The sequence below is a fragment of the Fundulus heteroclitus genome, chromosome 23 (genome assembly GCF_011125445.2).
Source record: "Fundulus heteroclitus isolate FHET01 chromosome 23, MU-UCD_Fhet_4.1, whole genome shotgun sequence".
NCBI lineage: Eukaryota > Metazoa > Chordata > Actinopteri > Cyprinodontiformes > Fundulidae > Fundulus > Fundulus heteroclitus.
This window is the reverse complement of record NC_046383.1, coordinates 26,513,240-26,534,373: the sequence shown is the minus strand read 5'-3', so window position 1 is coordinate 26,534,373 and position 21,134 is coordinate 26,513,240. Positions and strand designations below refer to the sequence as shown.

The window sequence follows — 21,134 nt, the reverse complement described above, 5'->3', positions numbered from 1 at the left end:
AAATTGCTGCCCGCAGAAACTCTAAACCTTGGAAAACATCCTCTTTCAGATGTAATTGCAGAGAAATATGGCTATACAAAGTATGAACACAGAGATGCTAAATTCAAGTGCACTTTTATATATTTTGTTTCATTTTTAAAACCACCATGGATAATTTAGAATGATAAAATTTCAATGAAATGCATTAAAGTTTATGATTGAAAAATGGCACAAAAAAGTTAAGGCACCTAACTACTTTTCCAAGATACCGCCCAGTGAAGAATATATCAAATGCAACCGACTTTATGGTAAAATGTGATCATTGCATGCGGTGTATAAATACAAAACATCAATAATGCTTTAACTGAAGCACTGGAATGCCCATCAAGCTAAAAGGTATTCCCATCTTGATGTTTTCCTTCTATGCCTTAAGTCTCTTCCCATTCATTATGACTTTTGTGAGAGCAGTGAAATAATGAATGTAGTAATGACATTTGCTTGTTGCAAAAGTATAATAGAAGCGATTTAAAGCCTTTAATCTCTTTTTGATATGTCAAAAGCGTACAAGCCCCACGAACTGTGTTTCATAGAAAAACTTGTTCTTGTCAGTGCAGTCAGGGAATGGGAGCTCTATCCTTATCCTGATACAATATTTACCATGGTTTAGGCCCAAAAATTTGCTGTACTGAAATGTAAGGAAACTTAATCCGAAATCTGTGCTCCAATGCCAAACCCCCCCCCCCCCCCCCCCCCAAAAAAAACTTGTTGAATTCTGTAATTATGTTTTAGCTGGTAGGCTGACAACCTCACAGGTCATTGGAGACACTACTTCTTTTGACCCTCAGGCTGCCGCCCCAGCCACGGGGACAGCTGTTGTAGGAGTGCAGGCCGGGCGACCTGAGGGCCGAGTCCTCAGACTCAACAGACGCATCCGAGTCAGTCAGAGAACGGGTGTTGTAGAGCCTCACGGGGGAGCGGACCCTCTGAGTTGGGGTAGGAGGAGGGCTGGTGAAGGTGGGAGACTGTGCCCCCAAGGGCGTGTGCTGGAAGGGGCTGATGGGAGGTTTTTTCCAGTCGTTTTGGGTGCTTCCCAGAGGTGAAATGGGAAGGCCATGACCGCTCAGTGCACCAGGGGAGGGGCTATTTTTGCGTTTAGCCGCATTTATGATGTTCTTTGCGAGGAGCCGATGGTTTGCTTTAGAGTCTAGGTTGTTAGCCGTCTGGGGCATGCAGCGACTGTCTTTTTGTTGAGCAGGAGGTGAAGTGGCAGCTGTTGTGTGCAGAGGATTACTGGAATGAAAGGATGAGCTGCTTTGAAACGGTGCAGGTGACTGGGAGCGTGAGCCCCATGGAGGGCAGACAGGCGATGTGGCTGCAAATATTTGCAAAGGTCTGGACGAGGAAACAGAGACGGCGGAGGATTCATTATTCTGGCTGATGGATGGCGACTTACACCTTGATCCCCATGGAGGAGTTTGGGAAAGTTTGAACGTAGGACCAGGGGAAAAGGCGGAAGATTGGGTACTCTGACTCGCTGCTGGGGATTGGCACCTTGATCCCCATGGAGGGGAGATTGGAGAGGTGGCGACAGATGTGATGGAGGGCCTGGATGTGGAGAAAGACGCAGCGGCGGGGGCCTTGTCATTATTGCTCGCAGATGGTGACTGGCATCTTGAACCCCAAGGAGGAGAAACAGGATAATGGGTTTTAGAGTTTTCAGAGGGTCTGAAAGAAGGAATGTTGGTAGTGGCAGACGACTGGCTGACAGCCGGGGACTGACACCTTGAACCCCAAGGCGGAGAGCGTGGAGAGGTGGCTGTGGCTGGGTGGAAGGGCCTGGGTGTGGAAGTGGAGCTCAGAGAGGAAAACTGGCCATTCTGATTGGACATAGGGGATTGGGTCCTGGCGTTACTGGACGAGCTGATAGGGGACGCAACTGAGCGGATCGATCCGCTGATGGTGGATGGTAACTGGGTTGTTTGCGGGCTTGAGATCCATGTTCTAGTTGTCTGGCTAGCCGGGCTGCTGAAATGTCGGGTTAGGCTGGGTGTGCTGGTTGCTGTGGGTGTTTCAGCAGTGCTTTCAGCAGGGGATGACTCCTTTGATTCCTGTTGGAACAAGACACACAATGTAGCTTTAATGCATGGAAACAACAAAGATTTGTAAAACAAAAGGTTTTAGACTGAAAATGTGCAATTAATTTGAAAATCCTCTTTTTAGGTGACTTTTTTTCCCCAAAATTTATCGTAATACAACAATTTAAACCAACCATTTTGGTGACACAACCCCAAGAGAGGTTGAGTAATCAGAAAAGTAAAAAGGTTTTGACAGGTTTATATTTACGTGTTCATGTTGAGCCTCGGCTGCATACAAACCAGCTTTAAATATTCGCTCTCTCTACATGTGTTTCTTGAGTAGGTCTGACCATTAGCACTGGTGGGACCAGCGTTTAGTGTCTCTCTCAGGTTACCGTCATCTGTTCCTCCTAAGGTAGTTACCCTTTGCAGCGATATGAAGTTACTCAACCCAAGCAAAGGTTGCATTTCATCATGTGTCCTTGCCAATTAAGAACTAACTATCTTTGCCTAGGATGATGATATGTCAAGAGGGTGTTGTGTTGTAATTCAAAGTGCAAGTATCACTTATCCTAGAACTTATCTTCACTTAAAATCATGGTCATACTCCAAAATTTAAGAGCTGTGCTGTTAGAAATAAACTTAAGGTTTGTTTTAATTTAAATTCTTTAACAGTTGAAAACTGCTAAGACAGAGGACTGAACTTGAACGCCGATCTTCCTCTGGCTGTAAGTTATCTCCATATTTAATGAAGGCATAATGTTTACTTTTACTTTAGATGTTCCCGGCAAAGGAGTTAAACAAGAACGATTTAGCAGAGACATTAAACAGCTAAGAGATGCCAGTGGAATCAGGAAATGAGAGGGAGAGAAGGGAAAAAAACAGAAGGAAGTCATTGCAGAGTGTAAGCATGAAGATTTAATCAGAAAAGAACAAACTCACTTTTGCAGAGAACACTATCAGTTACAAGAGACAGTGACCAGAAACAGCAGGAAAGAACAGTAAATCATATCTTTTTTTGTAAAGAAACAGAAACAAAGAGAACAGAATGAAGACAGAATTACTGCTTTAAGTTGGAAAAGTGTCAACAGATGCAAATTGATGAAGATGTAAAGTAGCACAGAATCCAAGTGTATATGCCATGTGTTTAGGTAAATGAAGCTAGAAAGCTGAATAAATTGCCCAAAGACATAAAAGCGTAAAGGATTCCTCCTGCTACAACTTTCTTGTCTCGGAAAAGCGTTAAGTTGCAAATCATAGATCATAAAGCAGATGCCAGACCATCTGTTAAATGCCTTTGTGAAGCAGAATCCTGATGGTGCCCAGCGGAGAACGCGTGAGATTGTTTTCATGTTTCACAACGTTTCTTAAATTGACATTTAGAGTGCCTGTGTGCCTGGCTGCTTTTGAGAATGCACACTTTTATCCATTATACCAAAGCATAGTTCAAATTTTATGAACTTAATCACTGCTAAATGGATTTTGTTTCTCAGGAAAATGCAATTATACCCTGTAGTCACATATCAATTAGGATGCATTCACGTGGATAATTTTATCCCTCGCAGACCATTTCATCCTTAACTTAAATGAGTGGTTATGTAACTCAGTTAAGTCATCCACTGTTTCATGGCATATTTGAGTGTTACAATAATTCCTTTAAACAGCTGCATCAGCTGGTATCATGAAAAGGCACAAGAAATGTCAAAGGTTTAAACAAAGTGCAATGATTTTTAGCTTCACTTAAATTAGTTTTTACACTGCAGCCATGTGTTCCTTTTCTATAAAAAATCCAGTCTTAGCTAAAAATGGTACAATGTCGGTCTCCACACCTGTGCCGTAATTCCTGCCTTCTTGGCAGAAAACGTTGGCTTTGGTGCCTGAACTCCAGACCGAGGAGAAGAGACTCTCTCCTGAGAAACAGGAGACATTGGAGAAGCCATCCTTGGATGCGGCGAGGCCATATTTGAAGTATGCCCCGGGCTTGTAGAGCTGAAAGGCAACTGAGGAGACATGCTGCTGAAGCGAGAAGGTGGGGTGTTAGGTAGAGAAGTCTGTCTGGAAAGACTTTGACTGCTGAATAGGTTCTTGGCTTGTGGTGCTCCTCTTGGTAGGGTGCTTATTGGGTCCTTGACTGGGTTAAAGACGAAGAGCGAAGAGTTGAGCTGATAGGGGCGATGTCTCGCGAGGTCCATCTCTATCTTGGAGCAACCGTTTTCCAAAGCAGTAGGTGGCTCTGGAATTGGCTCTGGTACTGCAACTTTTGGTTTCGGTTTTTGCTTGACGACTTGCTGGGCTTTTAGATTCTGTGAAATCTGTGCACTTACATCAGAGTTCTTGGCAATGGCTTTGACCCTTCCAGGCATGTTCGATGGGTAAACCCAGGATGGCGGCAGAGACATTGTGGGAGAGGGAGACCTAATTTGTCCTGGATTCTGGTTATCAACAACAAATTTCTCCATCCTCGACTGACGCTTGGCAAACAGTTCAGCCCCCTTTCCTGACACATTTGTGAGAGTCTGCTCTGGACGGTGGTCCAGCCTTGGTCGGGTCTTTGAGTTCTTGAGACAAGAGGCCCACTCTGGGACTTTTGCTCCCTCTGTCTTTTCCTCTTCTTTGGCAAGGAAGTTGGAGGCTTCTGCTCCCAAAGCCAATAACTCCTCTTCGGATGCTGGTTCAGGGCCAGGTCTGTGTCCATGTTTCTTCCTTTCATCCACTCCTTGCACCAAAGACAGCAGCTCGGGGTTTGGAGCGACCACTGGCTTCTCTTTAAATGTAAACATTGACTTCTTGTTTGCCCTTCTTGCTGCACCTTCTTCTAGTATCCCTGTTTTGATTGGTGATATCAGCTTCCTTTCTCCAGTGGACTGGGGAACAAAGGTGGAGGGCTTTGGGGCCGTCGGAGGGCCACAGTGGGGTGCAGGTGGGTGCTGGGTAATAGGAAAGTTGGATGGTGAAGTACACGAAGGGGACATGACAGGAGACATTGGAGGTGGACTTGAGTAAAACGTCTGTGGGGGTCGGTTTGTGAAGGCAGGCAGAGGAGGTGTCGGATAAGATGGTGGTGGTGGTGGTGGAGGGGAGAATGTGACCGGTTGAATGGAAGAAGGTAGAGGAGGAGTGGCATAAGACGGGGGAGGTGGGATGTCTGTAGCAGGAGTGACCACCTCTGAAGAGTGCACTGTTGGTGGTGAGAAGAAGGGTCGGGCTGTTCTGTTGATGATGGTGGCCGTCTGTTTGGAGGATGAGAGTAAAGAGATCCGCTCTGAACCAGAGGTGCCGTGACAGCCATTAGGAAGCTTTTCAGTGAGAACGACTGCTGCGTGGCCCTCATTTGTCTCTGTCTTCCTTTCAACATGTGCCATCACAGCTGGATGAGAGTTATTACTTCCCAGAGGAGCGTTGTGCCCAGTATCGTCCTCCCTGTCCTCATTAATCTTATCCTTTATGTCTTCCTCTTCTTCCGGCTCTTCTTTGACAGGAAGGAAATGTCTTTCCTGGATATCACTGTTCTCCATATCTTCTTCTTTGATAAAATTCTTACTTTGCTCGTCCATTATGTCACCAATTGAAGGGCCGCTTACAGCTGACAAGAAGTGTGTCTTATTGTTCTTCAAGTTCAGGTCGCTGTCCTTTTCCTCACAGCTCCTCTCTGCCCAGGTTTGCTTGTCGGACGAGGAATCGCTTTTCACATTTTCAGTTTTGTCCACCTCTGACCCTTGTCCACGGCTTTCGAGAGTGAAGGCGTTCACTCTCTGCTTGCGCCGGTTGAAAAGCTGCACACCCCTGGAGCTGGAGCCGGAGTTGGAGGGGATGGTGAGCTGAGCGGCGATGATGTGACTCTTCAGTCGTGCCTCCTTCAGCTCTTTCTCTGACAAACTGGCACTCCTACTCAGATCTAATGAGACACAGAAGACAGGAAAGAGTATAGAGATGTTTAGCACATGTTCATTATAATAGGCCGCCAAACTTTGCTGGCCGTTTGCTTGGCAAATGAAAGTACTCACACTCAGCACACATTGTAACTTGTCTATGTTATTAACCTAATAACATAAAGTAAATAGAAGATATACACACAGTGCTGGTTCCCACTGTTCTATAGTTATCTGTGCAGCTCCCATAACGTTTTAAACTTTAGAGCTGCGGCACTGTTCATCTGTATTAGACTTAGCAGTGCAAGGCTATACAGTCAAGGTTCTTAAACTATTGTACAAGGACAACTGGTGGTATATAGGCTGCCTTTAATGGCACTGTGAAGAAATCTGTTATTTGCAACATATTTTTTTTCTACTTCTTCATAGAGAAATGCATTTGAGACACCCCAGGGGGGTGGTGGTGGCCTAGTGGTTAGAGCAGCGCGCCTGCACTGTGAGAAGGTTGCAAGTACCCCGTTTGATCCCCACAGACTGCCGCTGTGGGTCCCTGAGCAAGACCCTTAGCCACAGATTGTTCCCCGGGTGCTGTGATAGCTGCCCACTGCTCACTAAGTGATGGTTTAAATGCAGAAGACAAATTTTATTGGAATGTGCAATTGCAATGACAAATAAAGATTTACTCTTCTTCTTCTTAACTGCACAGGAGTAAACCAGGAGCAGATGCCGGTGGCAAACATACACTATATTCACTTCATCCCTAAAATTGCAACTCGGATCTGGGGGTTGACATCCAACCTAAATCCTACTTTTTTTTTTAAATTGGAAGTAGAAACATGGTTAGGTATAACCATGTTTCTACTTCCAATTTTTAAAAAAAAGTAGGATTTGCTCACTGATATTCTCCGTGGTTAGGTTAATTACTTCTATCAACACAAACTAATAACGTATTTTTTTTCTCTGCATTTTATGCTTTCAAATACTGTATATACATGCCAATTGGAGATGTTTAACCGTGCTGTGTGTGCGAACAACCTGATGAGAGAAAGAAGATCAGGTGTGCAGATAATCTTTTCAGTCCATAGCCTTAACTAAGTTGTATATGCAAGGCAGACATATTGGATTTTGAGGTTGGGTTGGTGAGAAGCCTTTTTGCAACTAGAAACTCCGCGCACACAGGACCTTTCTATTAATTTAAACTTGAAAACTGCAATATTTCAACTTCTGGGTAAAAATGCAATTAAGAATTAAACTGCCCTCCTTAACCTGTTAGCACCCAAAGCTGGGGTCATCAAACAACAAGGGGATGGTCTTGAGATCCTCTTCATAAATTAAGCGAAATAACAATGATAATAGTAAAGCATATTTATGTAATAAATATTGGAAAAGAATCAAATAGCAGTATTTAAAATAGAAAAAAGTCAGAATGGTTATACTTTACAAAGTTAGCACTTCGGTTGAGACCTCCACTGCTATACAGAGACAACTAACCAAGCATCACGGCAAAACTATGCTAAAGGCTTTTTATACAAATAGCAAAGGCCAACATGGGTGGATTTTTTTTAGAAGTCTGGGTTTTAATATTCTCTTTAAAACCCGCATAACTCTTTTAACACCACATGGTTTAGATTGTTGTTTGCTTTGCTTTTGAATCTAACCAATGTAGCGAGAAAAACGGGGCTTTGTGGACATTTGACTCAGCAGTCTGCAGCTCCAGACGGTGAGCTAATGGACAAAGGCTTAGACACATTTGAAACAAAAATGTTAATAAGAGGCACAGCTTGTTGAGTGATGAAGTTAATGGAAATATCTAGGTTAGCGTTTTGCTGCTGCGGCAAAAGTAGAGGCTGAAAACCTTCCTTTATGTACAAGTTCAACAGTTTAGATTCAAACTGCCGGTGTTGAAACAGAAACTTTGTTGTTTGAGCTTAAAAGCTTTCTTTTCTAGGCAGTGGAACTATTTCCTCTGCCATCTGCACTCGTCCCTCCCTGAGCATTCCTCCACGGCTGAGAAAACTCCCCGCCTGCACTTCCAGCATGCCTTTGGTTTCTCTCTGCAGCTAATTTGTGCAATACTGGAGCTCAAACCCTTAATAGACCACTTTTACAATCTACAGCTACCAAAAATGATTTTCTGAGACTGCCGTCTATAAACACGGTATACAATTAAGTGTTCCTGTTTTAAACATAGTGACTACATCAAAGAGACTAATAAAAACTTGATACAGGCTTTTCTGTCTTGCTGGGTTTTTATTTTTATTTCAAAATATACTCTTGGAAAGAGAGACTCTTTAGTGAGCGCTGTTATGAATCAGTTGTCATAGAGATACATCTGGTAGATGATTCCTTTATGTCATAATAATCTGACTGAGTTTTAGGACTTTTTTCAGAAAGCTGGCACAGCCTTCACCAAACCAGCTGATAGATCCTTGACAGCTATAATATATGGCCTAAATTAGCACCAGCTACAATATTTAGGAGTAAATACATCAGCCGTAAATCTGTCCTGAAGATTTGGTTCTACACGTGGCCTTTCCTAGTAGAGGAGAAAACATTTGATCACATTGTACCCACAAAAAAAAGGATGTTTTGCGAGTCATTTTACAGACTGTCTGTCTGCTCTCTGTGGTTGATTTAAGCCCAGTTCACTTTTTTTAGAAATGCAGCCAATATGTATTCATGTGTAAAAAATAAGATTTATGGGTATTTCTGATTACAAAAAAATAGGGCATGGCTGAATTCAGTAAGATAGGATCAATCGGTCATTCACATTATAAAGACATCTAGACAGACAGACAGACAGACAGACAGACAGACAGACAGACAGACAGACAGATAGATAGACAGATAGATAGATAGATAGATAGATAGATAGATAGATAGATAGATAGATAGATAGATAGATAGATAGATAGATAGATAGATAGATAGATAGATAGATAGATAGATAGATAGATAGATAGATAGATAGATAGATAGATAGATAGATAGATAGATGATTGTAGCTCCAACTACTCTGACTTAATGGTGTAAATGCAGTTTTAAATAGTGTTTTAATGCTTTTGAAATACAAAGTTATTCAACATTTCAACATGAACATACATACACACATAAATACACACACACACACACACACACACACACAAACACACACACATACTATATATATATTATATATATATTATACACTATTATATATATATATATATATATATATATATATATATATATATATATATATATATATATATATATATATATATATATATATATATATATATATATATATATATAGTATAGTGTAGTATAGTGTAGTATAGTATACTGATATTAACTGAATCTTGTTCATTTTTCTTAGGGATAATTAAAAAAAAACTGTATCTATAAACTAATATAGGTCACATAATAAACTAAATGTCCAACAGACTCAACAGAATTTAGTCAACATTTAAACGCCATGAATCTCAAAAATGTCCTGTAAAGTCTATAGAAAGGGATTTTAAACTCACGCACAACCAGCGAAAAGTTACCTTTCCTCACAGATCAGACACAACTGCTCCTCTGTTGGAATTCAAACCACGGCACATCCTCACAAGTTCCCTGAGAGTTTGCCTCTCTGTTAGATCCACATCCGCGCCTAACCCCTCTTACCTTTTTCATGTCAAATCCCAGACCTCCGCCGTCTTGTAGTACTTCCACAAGATTTTTCAATTTTAACTGCGTCTGATGGCTTGACACCCCCCCCTTTTTCTGGAGCAAGACACGAGATCGGATTTCTTTTTCTCTGCAGTCCAGCAGGACACCGACAGGCAGCGAGGCAGAGGGAGAGAGGGAGGGGAAGGGAGAAGGAGGGAGGGTTTGTAGCTGGAGGCTACACCTTCTGTCACTCAACCTTCACTTTGGTTTTATTTTTTTCCAAATGTGTAATACTACTCTCTCGTGCTTTTCACTAAATAATAAAACGGCGACGCCTGTGAGAGCAAAGCTCGTCGCTTTTGTTGGAAGGCTGTTTATGTTTCGGCAGCAGTTTTTTTTGCAAAGAGGTTCATCTTTGTTTTGACAGCTTTTGGAGAAATGTCCTGTCAATGGTAAGTATTGAGCAGCTTATCTCTGCAATGTCCTGTGATGGTAGGGGAGCCTCTGACCCTTTTTTTTTTCTTTTTTTTTTTTTTGCAATCTTTGAAGTGTTGCCCAGAGATACCTCAGCTTATGTTTACTTGGATCAGACCAGTGAGCCTCCAGAGCTCCAGCACCTGACCCCTGCTGCCCTCCACATCAGTCGGGTTATGCCATGTGTGTTAACTGAGCGTTCCCTCAGACCAGTGCTTCTCAAATAGTGGGGCGCGCCCCCTAGGGGGGGCGCGGTGCAATACCTGGGGGGGCGCGTGTGACCCTGGGGAACAGGCTTTTTTTTTTTTTTTTTTGGCCGTACTAGTATAAAGTGTAATTGCGCATCCACTACAGTAGGGGGCAGTGGCGCTCTCATTGTTACTTTTGTCACGTTTGCGACAGTGCAACATTTTACGACTTACAGATTTGCCTTGGTTACCAGTGTTGAGTCAACAGAAAGCTCCGTCAGCGTTCTGTCTATAGCCTCCGTTATTCAACATAACAACCCCCAACATGAAAAAGTTTTTAACAGGGATGAAAAGGAAAGCGGAGATATACAAAGATAATGAGACAAAAGAAAGTCACCCGAAAGCTATGACGAGGAAATACGACGAAGCGTATTTAGCGCTTGGCTTCACGGTCACTACAGTTGGAGAAGAGGAAAGACCGCTGTGTTTGGTCTCTAAAAATGCTCGCAGCGGACAGCATGAAGCCAAATAAATTAGCGCGTCACCTAAATACGTTACACCCCAATCACGGCGATAAGCCGCTAGAGTTTTTTCAGCGAAAACGTGCTGAATATTGCCAACAGTTATCCCGCTTTGTGAAGGCTACTTCAGTTAACCACCGAGCGCTGTTAGCATCATATAAGGTGGCGTACCAAACTGTGCGGTGCAAACAGCCCCACACCATAGCAGAGGAGCTGATACTGCCTCCTCATTTTGATCAAAAAAAGAAAGAAAAAATGAGCACAAATTGTTTAATTCATTTTGGTTTTGTAGGTTCAAGTGTTTTATATATTGTGCTCCTGAGTTAATGTTGCTGAACTGAATATATATTAGTTTTTTTTTTTTAGTTTTTGTAGTTTATTAGTTATTATAATTATTAAATATTATTTATTGATCTGATTAAATTTTGCAATGGTGAAATTAGTTGGTCAAACATGTTTACAGTTTAAACAAGGATTTATTTATTTTTAATTTTAGGCATTGATGCACTTAAAATCATTTCTGTTGCAGACTTAAAACACGATTTAATAAAGTTATTCTTTGTAAGTTTGACCATATGTCTTTCTTTTTTTCTTTAATGTTAATAAGGATAAAATGTTATGCAGGGATGGATAGTCACGGTGGGGAGTGGGGGGCGCGAATAGTTTTCTTCTTGCTAGGGGGGGCGTGACAGAAAATAATTGAGAAGCACTGCCTCAGACCAAGTGTCTGCCCTCTTTGAACTCCTGCCGCCCTAAGCCCCAACCTGCAAAGGCAGGGCAGGAATTTCCTGTCTTGATGTAAGGAGGTCCGCAGCATATCGCCCACCTCCACCTCCAAACCCTTTTCTATCTCCTCTCCATGCCTGCCGTCCTTTCACACCATCCCCTGCGTTGAGTGGAGCAGACAGGAAGACTTCCCCTTACAGCAGCAGAATTCGAGTCGAGGGGGCCAACCCTAGATTTGTGTATCAAAGGTCAGATTACCCCGTCGGATGTTATCTTTCTCTGGGTTGACGGCTGGGAGGGGAGCGGGATGACAGCTCAGGACCCCGTGGGTAATGAGAGAAATGGGATGGAAAGAGGGGGATTAACAGAGAGACGTGTATCCCAGCCGGACTGAGTGAGACCTAAACTCTCAGCTGTCCTCATACCTTGCAAAGGTATTTGTAACTTTTGAAATGTTACACATCTTTGAACCACAAACGTCAGTCTATTTTATATGAAGTTTGTGCAGTAGACTAAGTTTTCTGTGCAGGGTCGCGGTGGGGCTGGTGTCTATCTCCAGTGGTCGTTGGGTGGGAGGCCCAGTGGTGTCCTGTCCAGGATGTACCCTGGACAGGACACCAGTCCGTCACAGAAACAAACAATCATGCACACACACACCTAGAGGCAATTTAGAGGGACCAATTAACCTAACAGTCATGTTTTTGGGACTGTGTGGGGAAGCTGGAGTACCTGGGGAGAACCCACGCATGCACAGGGAGAACATGCAAACTCCATGCAGAAAGAACAATGTAGTGCATAATTCTGAAGAGGAATTAAACTTCTACATTTATTTGAGAACTGCTACTTCATTGCAAAGTAGCAGTGGAGAACATCTGTGAAGATATATTTTCAAGTCTTGCCACAAAGTTTTATTTATCTCTTTACTTTTACAGGCTTATTATAACAAATGAACCATTCCATGTAACTGTGGCTGTATGTTTAGAGTCATTGTCCAGCTAGATGGTCAACTCCATCCCAGTCTCAATTCTTTTGGGGTTTAAAACTGATTTTTTTTCTACAGTTGTCCTCTATTTGACTCAATATATCCATCAACTGTCCCTGTGTTGGAAAAGCGTCTCCAAAGCATGATGCTGCCACCACCATGGGTAAAGTTTGTTCAAGGTGATGAATGATGTTAGTTTTTCTCCACAAATAACATTGTGCCTGTTAGCCAAAAAAGTTCAGTTATAATTTTATCTGACCTAGCGACTTATTCAACATGCATGCTGTGTCCCCCACATGGCTCGTGGCAGATTTTGAACAGGACTTCTTATGGTTCTCTTTCAGCAATGGCTTCTTGTCCCTCTTCCATAATGGTCAGATTTGTGGAAAGCATGACTAGTGGTTATTCTGTGAGCTGCGGATCTCTCGCGTATTTATTGTTATGAGGACCATGTAGTTATTGATGGTTCATTATGGGGGCTTACACCAACATTAATTAAAATCATTTAAAATCAATTAAAATCATCTATCATCGAGGTCTAGAACTCAATTATTAGGGGTCATGAATTAGAAGTCTTGATTACATTTTGACATGCCATGTCTGAATTTCTCTCTGAAAAGAACAAAATCAAACACGATGAACATTTGATTCTGATTTTGAAAGACAATCAAAAGACAAAGTATGAACATTACAGCCTTTAAGCTGAAGTTAGTTCAGATGCATTCAGTCTAAAGCAGGCCAACATTGTGTTTTATTGTGCCCGAGTTAATTACAAGGAGAACAAAACAAAGGCAAAATGGTGCAGTTTAAAAATGTCTAAATTCTAAAGTTAAAGCAAAAAGTAAGGATTTTTGAGGGGAAAAAAGTTTTCTGTCATGCATTGGCCAAAAAGTGAAATTATGGTCTCAAAATTGCACCTTTTTCGATGTGTTTGCTGTCTCCTCTACATGACTTGTGGCACACCGCCTGTGCTTTTCTTTCAACAGTAGCTTTTCTTCTTTTCACGCCTGCCAGATTTGTGGAGTGGATAGTCACTGACAGATCCTCCATGGTGGATCTCTGCAGCTCCTCCAGAGTAAGCAAGGACCTCTTGAGGCTTTTTTTTGTTCAGCTTATTAGTTTAGGTAGACGACCATATTATGGCCATTTTTGCAGTTTTACCTTACTTTATCCCAGTTTTTAGATGATGGATCGGGCTTCTTGAGAAATGCAAAACTAAACATGTTGTTCTGTAGCCTAACTTCTCCACATCTTTGTACCTAACCTGTCTACTCTGTTGCCTGGTCTTCATGACATTGTTTGTTCACTAATGTTGTTTAACGAACCTCTGAGGCCTTAACATCGATATTAAATCACACAAACGTGGATTCTGCTCACTACTTAGCGGACTTTTGAACTTAGATGGCTGCACTAGATTTGATTCATGGGTATCAGAGTAACAGGGGGAACACAGTTAGACTTCACCCCTGTCAAATTTGTAATTGTGAGACTTTTTGTAAACACCTGTAACACTTACCTTTCACGTTTATACAACCGTGCAAAACTGTGTTTTGGTCTAAAATCCCGGTTAATATACAGGGTAGTTTATAATAGGGCAAAGTGTGGAAAGGTTCTGTGGGTATGAATACTTTTGCAAGGCACTGTTGGAAGAATCAAAAACCAGCACCAAGGGGCGGAAACCAATTACCATTTGTATTGTTCCTATTTTTACTTTTTACTCTTTATGGGGTGTTAACTCTTTGAACAGACAAGAGGTGAGTTTTTATTAGGTTCCCTGTGTTGTTTTCAGTGACTCGAGGAAACTAATTACTGGGCAAAGAGTGATTGGTAGGGTGTTAGCCGCACACAGGATGTAGATCTAGACAGGACAGTTTTTGATAGCAGTGACATTTCTGTCATAATGCACAATAACCAACCACTCAGTCTGAGTGGCGTGTCTAAAAAGCGCCGTCACTGCCCAGAGGAAGTTATTTTTCTTGTTATGTTGCCGCGCTTTCCTCGGTTATTGTGTTGTCATAGTGTGTCAACTTCTTACATATTTTTCGGGGAGCTTGTTTGTTTGTATGTTAGTGAGAGGTAAAGGAAGACGGATGTGAAAGCACAGTCCCCAGTAGCTTTTCCCACATCTCTCGTCCCATGATTGTCAGCTTCTGGGTTGGATATTAAGACATGTCGTCTATGATTGTATTTCCATTTCTGCTTTCCCAGGAGCAGACGTTTCGCTGTGTCAGGTTGCACCGACAAGCCTGGACTTTTTTTTTTTCTCCCACTTTTGTCAGCCTCAGTCATTCTAAGCTAGATTTATTCTCAGGTCAGTCCAAGCCACACCGATGCTTTAAAGCACCAATCAAATCCCTGGGAAAGCTACAGCCGTGTTTATTTCTGCGCCGAAAGTTTTTCGCTTTTGCTTCGGCGGCCAAAATAAGACCAGAAAATGCCAACTTGAAACGGCCACTTACTTGTTTTCCGACTGGCACGCTGCGTGCTGAATCCCGTCTTCTCCCAGGATGCGTTGCAGTCGGTCTCAGATGGCTGCGTTTCTTGCCCGGGCTCCATAGGTTTTCTCAATCCTCCCGGGCTCCAGCTCACCCCTCTCCTTATGGGCGTATGCTCTCTCTCCATCGCTATCCACAATCAGATCCTTCTGTCTCTGCCCTTTGTTCCGGCTGAAATGTTTGAACACCTTGAAAATTGAGAACGTAAAGAGGCTCTTCAGCACGTCAGGTTGCTGCTTCCAGGCATGACTCCTGTTGCAGCTGCTTTGCCTCTCCAAGCATTCAGCTGAAATTTGGCAAGAGTTTACTTTTACTTTGTTCCTTCATGTAGTGTTTATCTCAGTCTAATTAGACCTCCCAGAGGGTCAGCTCCAACGTCCAGTCGAAAAAAAAAACAGCAAATAAAAAATCTGGAGCAGAGGGCAATGAAACTCTCCGGTTTCCCCCCCTTTTCCCAGATTTTTGTCTTTCCTTTCCTCTTCTCCTCTTCTATTCTGGTCGACAGAACAGGCTTTTTGGTTGCTTCTCAGTCCACCGCCCACAGATTACTTTTCCTTGCAAGAAGGGGATCTGCTCTTTATCTCGGAGATCATAAGTCTGCGATGATGTGAAGGGAAACTATGTATAAGGCACTTCCTCCCGTTCGAGGTGCATGAGAAAATAACGTTTCACTGCGGAAAGGTCAGTCCAGAGGTCGTTTTGTCTTCAGTTATCCAAAGTATTTAGCAAGAACCGCTTTGTGTTCGTTTCTCATCTGTCAAAGGCCGACACGGTTTCTGGAGCGGGAAAGTTTTTGTTTTTCCAGTCTTGATTAGTACCGAATTGCATCAGCCCTCAAAATGTCCGTTTTGGTTGAATTCTTTGGTTTTGACTCATGTAAAAAAAAAAGTAAATCCAAACTCTAAAGAAAACAGCCCTCCTTGGATTCTAGGTGTCTGTGATTTACTGAAGCAGTGTTCAGGTTCTGCCCTGCAAAAAGGAGAAACATGACCGTTTAACAACAGGTATGTAAAATGTAAAACCAATCCATAAACAAATAAACATATTTAAAAAATGGACAGGCGCCTAAAACTCAATCTCGACACTTCTGGACACTTGCTGTGCGTTCCTTTTGCCTAGGAGGTCGGGACGAACGAGTCGCCAGTTACGTCATCTCTGCCTTTTTGCCTTCCAGTTTCCTTCTGGTCAGACAGTAGGAAAAACATGGACGCTCGCATTGCTGTTATAGCAATAATAATGACAATAACGTTGTTCTACGTGGTATTTTGTGCAGACATACAGAGCTGAAACATCCTGTCTGATGAATAATGAAAGGTGGTGCCTGTATGACTGACTAAATGTTACAAACAGTCAAAGAATGAGGTTTTACTCAATGGGGCTGCGAGTAGCAGCCCTCGTGAATGCCGTAGTCGGGTACCATCCTGTTCCACTGACTTTCAGTCTCGTAATACTGACTTTAAGGGTCGTTCGAGTAAAATTTTCCCACCTGGAGGTTGAGAGTTCTGACTACTGAGGACAAATGGAACGCACTATTACTCCACCATCAATGAACCCAGGGGTCCCTATGGTGGGGGTCAGGACCCCCACCTTAGGGGGTGGGTTCACCCGACACTATGTGGGGGTCAGTGATCCAAATGATGATCCAAAATTTCTGACTTTACAGTGTCAGAGATATACTTGTTTTCATATAGCAAATTCATGCTTTTAATCATGGAAAAAGAAATTATCTCGAAAATGTACGACTTTTCGAGATCAGAAAGCATCCCAGTTTTTTCTCGCAAATATGTGAAATTAATTTCACAATTCCTGATTTGTTTTTGTTTTTTTTTTTGTGAAAATGCACATCTCAGTGGCCAATAATTTATGTAAATATTATTTAATCTACAATGACCGTAATTAATAAAGTCCTAATATGAGGTGTTAATAAAGTTGCATAATCATTTCAAAGTCCTGACAATTTTATGCTGACTTGCTTCCCATTTAATGTTTAACAATTACAAACTCTAATTTATTTTTTGGAAGGTAAGTGATGGACCAACAAACCACAAAAACAGCATGACGCTGCTACCTCCATATTGCACAGACGGATGGAGCTAAAGAGTTCAATCCCACGTGAACAGCAGTGGATTTTATTAAAGCTCCATTGGTTTGTGTGAGAACTTTAATTCTGCTTTTATAGAAGGATAAAGACTCCTAAATTCAGCTGCTTTCTGCAGGCTAAAGGGTAAAAGAGGATGTACTCTGTGAAATGTGATTAGCTCTTTAATATCCCCAAAGATGAAAAGTAACAATTCATTCATGCCTGCTGTAAATCTGTAAAAGTATCATCAGCACCGCCTCGGGGCTCGTGGTACATTACAAAGTGCCAATTTCTACATTTTCCAACCAGCATGAAGTGACTACACAAAGATGATCCAATCAAGCATTTCATAAAGTCAGCAGTATAATGTTCCTCCGCCAAAGTTAATAAAGGCTTCCGGCAGCGATTGTAATGATAAACCGCAGTTTACGCTTCCATTTCCTTGATCTGGCTCGCCTCTCCTTGGAGCTGATGAGGGTTTGTTTTTGGTCGTGACTCACCGCCGCATCACAGAGGAGTCGGAGGCCGTCACAGACAGCAACGCGCGTAATTACGATATTCCTCGCAGACGCAGCAACTATCCTGCCTTTCATCTCTCGTCGAAGGTGTGTGAGCAGCTTTCCGTCCTTCGTGTTTGGACAGCCGATGGAGCAGCAGCTGAGTCAAGGCCCGCTCGGAGCCATCCCAAACACAACGCGGCCCCACCTCCCTGCCGCCAGGGAGCTCAAATCGTCCACAGTCCCTCCGACTGGCGTGATCCTGACAAGTGAGCCCAAATGAAGGCCGGGATTGTTTAGACGCTCTAACAATAGCCCTTTGAATCTCCCAGATGTGTGAAGCACATTCGGATCAGTCTGCATCTCGTTTGTTTTTGCCTTTCAGAGGGTCCTACAGGTTTAATGACGTTTCCCCTCAGTAAAAGTTGTCTTTAGTCGAGCCAGAATTGTGTGTTTACTGTAATCAGAGAGAAGAAAGGTGAGCACATGTTGAGGTCTGGTCCCATGACGGCACCACCAGAATGATTCAAACGCGTACAGATTGCTGTCTCTGATCCACGCCGAAAATGTTTATTAACTGGCAGGCGAAGAACAGATGTAGGACACTCCAAACTGACAGCAGCCGAGACGCACACTTGACTCCATTTGAGGAAACAAAACACCGACATATGGACCACTCGTATCTGCATCTGCTGCAGGCTTTTTTAAACGTCTCTGCTTATTTCTCCGCAGCTTTGGGGATTAAATTTACTCCAGACTATCTGGTGATGCTTAACTCGCTCTAGCTTTCATCCTGAACCCCCATACCTGGTCGGCTGAGATGGAATCCAACCCCTCAGCATCTCGCTTCCATTTACAGGTACCTTAACAGTTTTCTCCTTCAACTCCATCATATTTTGTCATGGTGTAACAAAAAAACGCTTGTGTGTTTTATTGGGGTTTTATGTGATAGAGTAGACTAACACAAAGGTGGGAGGAAAACGGTAAATGGTTCTTATTTTATATGTTTGTTACGTCTACTTTAAAACAGCCTTGCCTTTGTGAAACATGGCGGTGGCAGCATCATGCTATGGGAATCCTTTGTTCCACCAGGAACAGCGAATATGTTTAAATCTGTGGATAAGCCTGAAAAACTAACGTTACATTCAGCATCTCAGATACGGCTTTGTTGTCAAACCACATTTCTGTGCTGTTGTTGCTGGAACTGCAATGCAAGCCTCTAAGGTTTTCCACATCCAGAAACAGGCATGTTGGCCAATGAAGGCACGCCGCACTTTTCAGATTTTCATGCGTAACAACAGAGGCATAAACCATGATTTCTTTTCCTTCCACTTTAATGTTTTCAACTATTTTGTGTTGGTCTATCCCGTAGAATTCAAAACGAAACACATTTAAAGTTGTGGTTGTAACTTTAAAAAAATGTGAAGATTTCAAGGGATAAGAATCATTCTGCCACCCTCTATATTTTGTCAATGCCCTTCTGTGCCTCTTTTGTTGTCTCTGCTACTTACTACCCCCATATTCATAATCAACTATGTAATTAACAGTTCAGCATGTAGGCCACTTCAGCTTGTGATCACAAAGCTCCTGTTTGTCACCAAAACATGATGGATTTATTTGACGACACCAGCCAGGGATGACACACAAAGGAAATTGTGCTGGCGGCAGCAGAAGCTGCAATCATTCATTTATCCCCCCGCCATGCTCCTATTGTACATTTGTCTCAGATTCTCATCAACAGACAGCTTGTAGAAAGCATGTCGACCAGCTCATAACTCATCTTTTCCCCCCTTCAGGGTTGGCACTTGAACATCATCAAAGGCCGTGGGTGCACATGTGTTAAGGTATGTGAACTGTCTGGATGTCAGGTGAGCTTTCATCCCCGGCCAAATGTAAGACCCTAAAACTGTGACGGTATAAATTACAGGGGTTACACTTAGGCAGCTCATCGCAGCCCCGGCTTTATGTCTTTATGATCGGACGCCTCGGGGGCCAGAGCCCCTGTGTGTCTGTTATTTCTTGCCCTTTGCTTGGATCCTTTACACTTTGGCATGCACAAATCACTCAGCTGTAAATGCTAAAGGGTTTTAGCAGGGCCCTTTGCTCCTTCTCCCTCTTGATGAGACAAAAGGGCCATTCAAGGGCCCTGGAAGCACTGTGAAATGATTTTGGGCAGCGCTCTAAAAATGGGCATTCCTGCCTCATAATTCCACATTTTCAGGGGCCCTGCGATGGCAAACGGGCCTCGGCTTGTGCGGCCCGATGACTGACGCGAGATAAAAGCATCGCAACGCCCCGTCTCGCCGATCGAACCTGGAGATGCCTCTTTGTGTTTGTGTTCACTTTTCTGTGGGATTACTGAGAGCGCTGTCATAAATCACACCACGAAAGACCTCGTAGAGGTGTGTCTGTTTTAATGTGCCAGGTCAACCTGCTCCTATAATCCCAGAAGGAGAAGTTCAAAGGACGAAAGATAAATACTTGAAGGAGGTGTGCATAAATCGGTGCCAAGAAGGAGGAGCTTTCTAAAACAATTTGAGTCGACTCTCTGAAACCCGATAGTCATCACTGGAGTCAGATATTTGTGCATTTCAGATCAAAATGCTGCATGCATTACCAGTATAACAGGAAGTTATTGCAGGGATTCTTAATTGATTACGTTCAAACGTTTGTCAAAGCAGCTTTCCTGTTCTTTTTTTTTTTTTTTTAAAGAAACTTGAAACAACAATAATAAGGGGGGTGTTATTGGTTTATAGATATGTATACCAAATGGCAGAACCAAACCCCCTGTTGCTTCCCTGTAAAGCACTTAATAACCCTCACCTGCAGTGTTAACAGGACGCAATTACAGATATGGGCAAGTAAATGCAGTCTCCAGCCAGGTCTTTAATTGGATACACCCACTAAAGTTACACAGTGCAGCTTAAGTCTATAACTTAGCTGCACAGCAGGCTCTGCACAGCCAGGACAATAGGTTTGAATATGAGTGCTAATGTAGCCATTCAACCCTCTCTACACGCCTGCAGTGCAAAGGCAGCAACCACAGATGTTTGTCATCTACTCAGACAAAGACTTTCAAAGTTTCCCTCCTCTTCCTCTCCAGTTCACTGCATCCCCCCCCCCCACACACACACACAAACACACACACACACACACCCCCGATCACCCCCTCCCCTGCCCCTGCTTCTCCAAGCAAAGATTGCATCTTACCCCCGTACAGATAAATAAAACAGGCTGCAGTTTACTTTAGTCTGCAGCAGTCACGGTTTCACAGCGGCAGATAAAATTCCTGGATTCAGAGCTCTCTGGTCATGCTGCTCACCTGTACTCCCGTGGATCTGGCAGTGTGAGGCAGCGAGGTGTGTGTGCTGCTCTTTTCAGCTCCTATGACTGCATACACCTCCCCCTTTTACCTCTCTCTCTCTCTCCCTCTCCCTGCATGCTGCGCTCTCTCTCCCTCACTTGAAGCAGACGAAAGATAGGGGTGGGAGGGGGGTCAGCTGGAACACAGAAGACTCTTTGTCTGGGACTTTTTCATATGGTTTCCTTCAAGCTTGCATACTGAACACATTATAGTATAATATATTTTCATATTCAACAGAGGGATGGTGA

At 42.9% G+C, this 21,134-nt stretch overlaps 1 protein-coding gene across 3 annotated transcripts; it reads right to left on the bottom strand.

Annotated features, from left to right (window-relative positions):
- Positions 1-734: 734 nt before the first annotated feature.
- LOC105929753 (synaptopodin) lies at positions 735-20,904 on the bottom strand. Of its 3 annotated transcripts, none has more exons than XM_012867688.3 (4): positions 20,845-20,904; positions 14,910-15,914; positions 3,884-5,949; positions 735-2,087 (listed from the first exon to the last, which is right to left on the bottom strand). In XM_012867688.3, exons 2-4 carry the CDS (start codon positions 15,070-15,072, stop codon positions 786-788), a joined length of 3,531 nt encoding a protein of 1,176 aa, XP_012723142.2. In that variant the 5' UTR covers positions 15,073-15,914; positions 20,845-20,904; the 3' UTR covers positions 735-785. The 3 variants fall into 3 exon arrangements, 2 of the variants coding, with proteins under 2 accessions (XP_012723142.2, XP_035982935.1); XM_036127042.1 differs by lacking the exon at positions 20,845-20,904 and adding an exon at positions 20,733-20,744; XR_004927788.1 differs by lacking the exons at positions 735-2,087; positions 14,910-15,914; positions 20,845-20,904 and adding an exon at positions 9,575-10,230 and having other exon boundaries at positions 5,862-5,949.
- Positions 20,905-21,134: the final 230 nt, after the last annotated feature.